General features: G+C 42.0%; 2 protein-coding genes and 3 non-coding genes across 5 annotated transcripts in view; 1 reads left to right on the top strand and 4 right to left on the bottom strand.

Annotated features, from left to right (window-relative positions):
* LOC147817510 (interactor protein for cytohesin exchange factors 1-like) overlaps positions 1–5203 on the top strand; it is a 7821-nt gene extending 2618 nt beyond the window's left edge. The window contains exons 3-9 of the mRNA XM_087170404.1: positions 399–472; positions 1223–1294; positions 2025–2080; positions 3060–3151; positions 3222–3363; positions 3442–3614; positions 3969–5203. Coding sequence (XP_087026530.1) covers positions 399–472; positions 1223–1294; positions 2025–2080; positions 3060–3151; positions 3222–3363; positions 3442–3614; positions 3969–4139 — 780 coding nt within the window. The 3' untranslated portion in view covers positions 4140–5203. The remainder of the gene's footprint in view (positions 1–398; positions 473–1222; positions 1295–2024; positions 2081–3059; positions 3152–3221; positions 3364–3441; positions 3615–3968) is intronic.
* A 264-nt stretch (positions 5204–5467) lies between these two features.
* Positions 5468–8310, bottom strand: part of rps7 (ribosomal protein S7) — a 4661-nt gene continuing 1818 nt past the window's right edge. The window contains exons 3-5 of the mRNA XM_087170415.1: positions 7697–7785; positions 6154–6304; positions 5468–5578 (exon numbers count right to left, since the gene is read on the bottom strand). Of these exons, the coding sequence (XP_087026541.1) occupies positions 5501–5578; positions 6154–6304; positions 7697–7785 (318 nt within the window). The 3' untranslated portion in view covers positions 5468–5500. The remainder of the gene's footprint in view (positions 5579–6153; positions 6305–7696; positions 7786–8310) is intronic.
* Positions 5874–6091, bottom strand: LOC111645256 (small nucleolar RNA SNORA73 family). The gene has a single exon (XR_002759856.1). It is a non-coding gene; the product is annotated as a small nucleolar RNA SNORA73 family (small nucleolar RNA).
* LOC111645257 (small nucleolar RNA SNORA73 family) lies at positions 6865–7083 on the bottom strand. The gene has a single exon (XR_002759857.1). It is a non-coding gene; the product is annotated as a small nucleolar RNA SNORA73 family (small nucleolar RNA).
* On the bottom strand, positions 8174–8308 carry LOC111645259 (small nucleolar RNA SNORA73 family). Its single transcript, XR_002759859.1, has one exon. It is a non-coding gene; the product is annotated as a small nucleolar RNA SNORA73 family (small nucleolar RNA).

The following is an 8310-nucleotide window of genomic DNA, read 5'->3' as shown; positions in this document are numbered from 1 at the left end:
CAGTGTCTCTTTTAAAGACATATTTAATGTCAATACAACAACTGTGTTTACCATGTGTTACCATGGTTTCTGGTTTGGGTCTGGCTGTAAATACTTTTTGTTCTCAGACTGACAGAAAGTTTGTGATCTCAATGAGACTGAAGTTAAAAACATTTTCGGAAACGAGGTCAGACGTCAGAGCAAACCCCCCAGACATGAGGGCAGAGCGCTGTTTCACCTACAGTCCAACGTGTGGAGCAACACACATCACTACATCCTGTTACTGCGACCACCATCCGAGGCGTCGCAGATCACACAGGAACCTGAGCTCGATGTCTGTTGAACACAGAGGAACAGATGTGTGAGTTTCTGCTGATGTCAGAGTCTCTGATGATTTGTGTTCTGTCTCTCCTCTGCAGGCGCTGAAAGCTGAAGGATTCATCAACCTGTCCGGCTTCACCATCGAACCGGCCAAACAGTGCAGGAAGAAACAGTACGACATGTTTGGTTGTTTTTTTTCACCCTCTGTCTGTAAAACATTTATTCATAGCTGATGTGTGGAGGGAAAAAAACCACTGAGTCTTACTCAGCTACTTGTGGTCAAGCAGCTGTGAATGCCTCCTGCACATAGTCAGTATAAAGCTGCACCATCACACATCAGCTGTGAGGTGAAGTCAGTTGAAAGTTAAAAACTTGTCATTTCCCAAAGAACGTCTCAGAGCTGATGATCATTTCTAATTCTGGTGGTTGGAGCTCGGCTGGATTTCAAAGATGTGACGGCTAAAACATGGAAGTGTTTGGAGGTTAATGGCTTCCAGTCCGTAAAATACCTCAGAATTCAGAGATGTAATCGCCTAAATATTTCAAACCCTGACCCCATGCATGAAGAAATCTGGACTGGACATACTTCTATCACAGTGTTGTAAGATATCGTATCAAAGAAATCTCCAGATCCAGATTCTTACAAGAATCTAAAAAGGAAATCGCTGGATTCTTGAGTTTTTGCTGAAGTATTTGTCTCAAATATTTTGGACTTAATCTCAACATTGTTCTGTCAAAATAATCCACGACTTCATATTTTCGATATATTCTTATAAATCTTATTTTATCATTAGACATAATCTGTGTCTTGTGATATCTGATTGTCTGTCTGTGCACCAGTTCTTTCTGTGGACGCCCAGATGCTGCGGTTGTTCTCGGCCTCTGCTACGTTACTGAGCGCTCTGTGTTTGTGTTGTTTCAGCGCCATCACAGCCACTCATCCACTGGTTGTGACCATTTTCATCGCTGCAGAGAGTTTCAAGGAGATGAACAAGTGAGAAATTATCTTTTTATTTTACAGTCAAAGTTACTCTTGTTTTTACCAAGAGATATTTGGTCCAGACTGAAGTTTCTCACCAACTACTGGATAAATTGCCTTGAAATCTTTTCATAAATATTCATGTTCCACTCGGGAAGTCCCTCAGTGACTTTGGTGATCCTCTGACTTTTCCTCTAGCGCCATCCTGAGGTTGACATTTGTGGTTTTAAGTGAAATATCTCAACAGCTATTCAATGGAATGGATGTACGATGAATCAGAATACCTTTGATCCCCCGACCTTCATCTAGACCTCCTTCATCAGTTCACAGTTTTAATTTGTCCGATACTGGACAAATGAATTTATTCAAAACTGACGACCTCAGTTGTGTTTATGTTCGGTTTTATTTAGCAAAGGTTAGCATGCTAACATGCTAAGCTAACATAAACATGGTAAATATTATTCCTGCTAAACAAAAACTGCCAAAATCTAAATGTGAACAAGGTTTACCATCAGTCCAGTTGATGGTTTAGATCTTTAACTGTGGACGAGTTATTACACGTCTTTGTCTTTATGTTGAGAAACAAGAAGAGGAAGAGGAACTTTTTCTAATCTATTTCTGACAGTTTTTCATCAACTTCTTTGTTTTGGTGGCTGTTTTAATGAGAATGATGAGTCACGTGTGTGTGTGTGTGTGTGTGTGTGTGCGTGTGTGTGTGTGTGTGTGTGTGTGTGTGTGTGTGCAGGTGGATCAGTAAACTGTCAGAAGCTGCTGAGCCGTGTGAAGTGATCAACACTGAAGGTCAGACACTCTCTTCTTCTTTTATTCCTTCCTTCTTGTCTCTCCAGTCTTCCAGTCGTTCTTTGAATGTCCCTTCTTCTTCTTCTTCTTCTTCTTCTTCTTCTTCATTTCATTCTCACTTTCTTTATTACTGTCTTTTTTTGTTTTCTTCCTCCAAACTTTCTTCATATCCTTATTTCCTTTTTACATTTTCTTATTTCTTTCACTCTTTCTTCTTCTTTTCTTTTGAATCTCTCTTCCCACATTTATTTCTGTCTTTCTTTCTTTCTTCTCCTATTCCCTCCCTTCTTTTCTCTGCTTCTCTTGTCTCTTCCTCTTTCTTCCTTTCGCTCATCTTTTAAACCATGGTCCTTTCTTTTTCCCACTTCCTTTCTTCTTTTCTTTCTTCCCTTCATTCTTCCTACATTTCCTTCTTCCCACCTTTATTTCTTTTTTCCATTCGTTCTCTCTCTTTTCTTCCCTTTCTCTTTCCCTTCTCTACCTTCCTATCCTTTACCTCTTCTTCTATTCTTTTGTCCTTTAATTCCTCTCGTCACCTCTTCTTTTCACCCATCATTAATCCTTCAGTCTTTCTTTCTTTCTTTCTTTCTTTCTTTTCTCTTTCCTCTTCATCTGTCCTTCAATTTTTTCAATCTCTCTTTTTTTATGCCTTCAGCATGAACTTGGGAACATTTTGAAGGAATTTCTTCATATTTGGCTCAAACACTCACTTTGACTCAAAAATGAACTGATTCGATTTTTGGGGTCAAAGGTCAAAGTCAATGTGACCTCACAATAAGAAAAGTTAATTTGCTAATTATGACTCAATTTAACACAAATGTGTAACAGGATAAAACGATGAAGTGATGACGTTTTATATCTGAACTGTGACATCATAATGTTCAGTGTTGACTTGTAGGCGGAGGGATACAACATGCAGGTGGTGGCTCTACTTTTCTTCATGTGACTTCCCTTGTTTGTTTCCTTGGTTGTCGCTCAGAGTGCTACAGCGAGGGCAGCGATCAGGACGCTGACGAGTGTGTGTCGACTTGTTCTCTGGACTCTGAACAGGAAACGGCTGATTGTGAAAACGTGAGTCTCAAAGTTCGTAAAGATGTTTGTTCAGATCCTCAGCGTCTGAAACCTCCTGTGGTTCTGACAGGGAGACGTCCTCCAGCCTCTCTCTGAGTCCTCGCCCTCCATCCCTCCCTCGACGGTCACCATGGAGACGGACAGAGCTGCCGCAGCAGTGTCCGTCCCTCTGATCCATGTCGGAGACAAAGAAGAGGAGGATGCGGTCCATGGTAAACAGCTGGAACCTCACCTGGTTACCATAGCAACCGCTGCTTGAAGCCACAAACGTCTTGTCCCTGTGTTTGCAGAGAAGCCGCCTGACGAGCTGGAGAGTCTGTACCGTCACCTGAGGGCAGCCAGCTTGTCTCCGATGGGACGGTCCAGTCAGAGGGACTTCAGGACGTCCTTCATCAGACGATGTAAGAACGACAAAGTCAACGAGAAGCTTCACCTGCTCCGGATCCTCAGGAGCACGTTAAAGGTACGTCCCAACTGTTTTTATTCCTCTGCCCGGCGACAGTCCGAGCAGCAGCCATGTTGTTTTCAGGTTGTCTCATCCGTCTCATTCTCGTGGACACGATTTCTCAGTCACACCTTTAACGAACTTCTTCATTTAGTTCACACTGACTGAGAAGAGATTAGAAGAAGTGAACTCAGTACAGAGAACTGGGACTCAGTTACTTTAGCTTCAGACTTTTCACTGATGTTTTCACTTGTTTCCAACGGCAACACTCAGCTTCCTCCTTTTAAAGCTTAAGAGTTGCATTAATTCAAAACTAAAAACTCCCTGTGGTGAACTCTGTCTGATGAAGTCAAACCCTCTCTCGTCCCTCAGGCCAAAGAGTTGGAGCTGGCGGCGGTGGAGCAGATCCTGAACGACCCGGCTCTCACGGCGCCCACGTACAGGAAGTGGAGACTCTCCAACCTCGTCCTGCTGCAGGAGATCGGTCAGCACGGCCGGGCGGCGGCGGCAGCAGCAGGGGGCGCTGCAGAGCTGAGCTGCTGACAGGTTTCTGAACAGAGACTCAGGACTCACTCACACCAAAGAGACATGTGATAAACACTGTTTCTGTTTAATCTGTTCGCTCTGAACGTTTAATCCTCCTGAGACCAAGTGAAGCTGAGACCAAGCAAAGGTGCTGAACATGTCGTTGATCACTTTCTTTATTATCCAAGTGTTTTAAAGGTTAGAGCTCCAGTTTGTCGCCTCATCCACTCATGATCACTGTTGTTTTTTAAAATATCCAAACACACAATTTGCTTCTTTAAATTGACGTTAAGTATAAAACAGTGATTAGAACAGAGCTCGTGGATTCAGTCTTTCAGCAGCTTCCCGCTCACTGGCATCGAGTCACAGGAGTAAAAGCAGGAATAAATAAAAGGATAAATAAGTAAATACAAACATTTGGAAATATAATGACAAATAAATTAAAAAATACTTTGTCTCCCTTGAAGGCAAGAGAGTAAAAACAAGTGTCTTAATATTTCCACATTTTCTATTTACTTGTTTCTTCCTGCTTTTATTTCCTTTATTCTTTTCTATGTCTCTCCTGAGGTTCACACTACGACCTCAGACCAGCGAGTCTCATTCAGACTCTGGACACAGATTCAGGTTTCAAACTGAGCGGGAAAGTTTGGACGTCAGACTGAAGGAACCTTTAATGTCAGAGGAGTCTGTTGGTGTCAGAACTGAACTGTGGGAAATGAATGAATGAATGTGTCATCGTGGAGTGATGAGGCCACAGATTCAGGACCAGATTCATAGGACTTTAGTCTTTCGTGATGCTGCCACCTACTAAGTCCTGATTGGTTCCATGCACATTAGCCCCACCCCTAACCAAGTCACTATGTGTTGTCATGGAAACATTGTGTCCTACAGCCTGCTGGGAGTTTACGAACAAACAGGAGTCTGAGTTTACTGCAGGAACACTGAGCAGCTCCTCTGCTCATGGTTTCAACTCGTTTTCAAATGTTCTACATGATGGAATCTAATGTGTTTGTTTAATTAATGTTATTCCTTTGTATTTTATAGTTTTGTTGTATTTCTGCAGTAAACACTCACAGCTTGTTCACTCGTGTGTCATTTCACTACGTCACATATTAAACTAAATATCTGAATTTACAAAGACACAATGCTCGGCCTCGTGAAGCTGCAGAGCTCAGAGCGGCCGGAGGATCCTGCAGCTGAACCTCGTTAATAAAAACAAACAAGGCAGGAAGAAAAAAAAACAAAACAAACTAATTTCATACTTTCAGATAAAAAAAAAAAAGCAAAACACACAAATCTGTGACCACAGGATCATTTCCTCTACAAGAACAAGACAAACGTCAAAGTGACAGTAAACAAATTTATTTTGTCATCTGCATTTACAGCTGGAATTCTGGGAATTCAAACACGACGTCTTTGCCTGTGAGCTTCTTGTACACACCAGAGAAAGTCTCCACCTGAAAGACAGGAAACAAACGTTAACCAGGTTTGATTTGATCATTCTGCAGTTTCATGGTCAGGCTGAGATTAAAACAAGTTACAGACTCATGTCTTAACTTGATTATTTAGAAGCTCCAGTCGCAGCCAATTTATAATGATACGTGGAAAACATTTGGGAACCAGAAACAGTAAATATCTTGTTTTCTTCTTCATACGTTTCTTTTCTGCTGATGGACAGACCGACTAATTCAGACTCAACGTTCTGTTCTTCAGTCGAACCTCAGCTACATGTAAAACATAAACAGTGTGAATCAATGTGCACTGCATGGTTTAGCTCCCCAGTCACGGCCCCAAAGGACTCTGGGAAGATGTAGGAATATGCAGGACGCCCGTCCTCACCGGCCGATGGCCGGGGACAGAGCTTTGTCTCCGACGTTGTGGAACGGGATTGTACGTCTCAGCTCAGAGCTACGCTCCCATACGCCACCAGGACAGAGCCAGGAGAGCAACTCGCTGGGTGTCCACGTCGGGTCACACTACACCAGCCAATGAAACCACAGACTGCTTTGTGATTGGCTGACACCACACTCACTTTGTGTTCGACGTTGTTCTGCTGAGCCTTGTCCAGGTGGACCTTGATGAGTCGGCTGCTGTCCAGTTTGACTCTGATCCTCTTACCCACGATCTCACTAGGGAACACCAAGTCCTCCAAGATGGCGTCGTGGACCGCGGTCAGAGTACGGCTGGAGGCGGAGCAAAGAAGAAGTAATGTTAATACTGAACAGCAGCCACCTGCCTTTCTGATGAATCAATCAATAATTCGACAAATATAAAAATTAATCTGCAAATGTTTTGACAGTCGATTAATGTTCACGGTTTGTTTCTTTATTTCATTCAACTGTAAATTAAATCAGGGCTGAAACTCGTGGTTTTTGATTGATTAATCTGCTCATTGTTTTCACTTTTGATCATTTGGTTCATAAAACAGGAAACAATCAAATCCTCAGAGTCTGAGGTGACGTTTGTTTTGTCCAGAGATTTTTCAGACATTTAACCAGAAAGTTTTACTTTGACGCTTCGATTCAATAATTGATCAGTTATCAAAACCAAACAGCTGAATAACTTAATGTTTTAAATGTAAACAGAAGATCTTCAGTCTTCACCGTCTTATTTTTAACTACATTCTTTATTTGGAGCCCAAATCAGCAGCTCAGGCAAAAACAGTTCAAGAATCTTATGCAAATATAAAATCATTCATTTCACATTGTATTTGCTTCCAAGTCTTAACTCGTCTTTTAACAGATGTTGTGCACTGCATGGTTTAGCTCCCCAGTCACGGCCCCAAAAGGACTCTGGGAAGATGTAGGAATATGCAGGACGCCCGTCCTCACCGGCCGGCGGCCGGGGACAGAGCTTTGTCTCCGACGTTGTGGAACGGGACTGTACGTCTCAGCTCAGAGCTACGCTCCCATACGCCACCAGGACAGAGCCAGGAGAGCAACTCGCTGGGTGTCCACGTCGGACAAAGACGGGGTTTGTAATTTTAAACGACAATCATCATCTCAGATGCCTCATCAGTTTCAGCACAAATTTAATATAAAAACAACTTTTCTTCCCAATAGTTGAAAATAATTTTCAGACTTTAAAGAACATTCAGAGTTTTACTGAGGAAAATGAATTAACGACTTTAAAGAGATAAAATCACTAAGTCATTTAAGTAAAACATTGTTTTTAAAATGTGGAGATTTGCTGCTTCTTTGTTTAATGTGAAACTGAATCTTATCACAATCTCCTGTCAAGTCAAGTCGATTGATTTACATCAAATATCTTTAAAGAAGTTATTGTTCAACAGACTTTCAGTTTCCCATCAGAATAAAAAAAGATATTTCCATGAGAAGCTGGAAGCAGGGAATTATCTGTATTTTAAAGAAAATTACTTGAATCATTTTGTCGATTGCTTCAATAGTTTTTCTTCTTCATTTTGAGGTTTTGCTTATTGATCAGCTCCGCTGCCTGTAACAGTGATGATACAACTGCAGAAGGGAGCAGCAGTGACAACCAGAAGAGGACGTTTATAGAAAACATCTATATTAATAGATTTATTCATTGATCATATGGAAGATAATGTGACTCACCTCCTGGGACGCTTCTGCTTATTCTTTGTGCGGCTTTTCCTGGTGGGTTTGGGCAGAATTCTCCTCTGAAAGTCGAAAACATCCTCAGATTAATCTCCAGTCATGATTCAAACATTTACAAACAGGATTAAAATAAAATATTGATGAACTAAATGAATGTGGTTCAGACTGATGTTCTGGGTCAACACACGTTACAACCTGCTTACACTTGTTTCTCCTGGATTTACAAAGTCAGAAACCTGCTTCATTAACAAACAAGTGTTTCCTCTCAAGTTTCAGACTTTCACCAGAAGACGCTCTGTACAGCGTGAACGTCACGATGCCATCAGAACTCTAAGCTGTCAGGGGAAATATTCAGTTTGTTTTTTGAACAGCCTCTTCGGTCAAACCCTGATGTGGAAAAGACAATTCCTCTAAACTGGCTTCAGATCATTGATACTACAACATACACAGTATAGGTCACATCTTGATGTAAATCAATGTGCACTGCATGGTTTAGCTCCCCAGTCACGGCCCCAAAAGGACTCTGGGAAGATGTAGGAATATGCAGGACGCCCGTCCTCACCGGCCGATGGCCGGGGACAGAGCTTTGTCTCCGACGTTGTGGAACGGGA

The sequence above is a fragment of the Seriola lalandi genome, unplaced genomic scaffold, assembly GCF_002814215.2.
Source record: "Seriola lalandi dorsalis isolate HSWRI2012SDOR001 ecotype SW California unplaced genomic scaffold, Sedor1 jcf7180002054947, whole genome shotgun sequence".
Taxonomy (NCBI): domain Eukaryota; kingdom Metazoa; phylum Chordata; class Actinopteri; order Carangiformes; family Carangidae; genus Seriola; species Seriola lalandi.
Note: the sequence above shows the minus strand (reverse complement) of the source record. Positions and strands in the feature narration are given on the sequence as shown.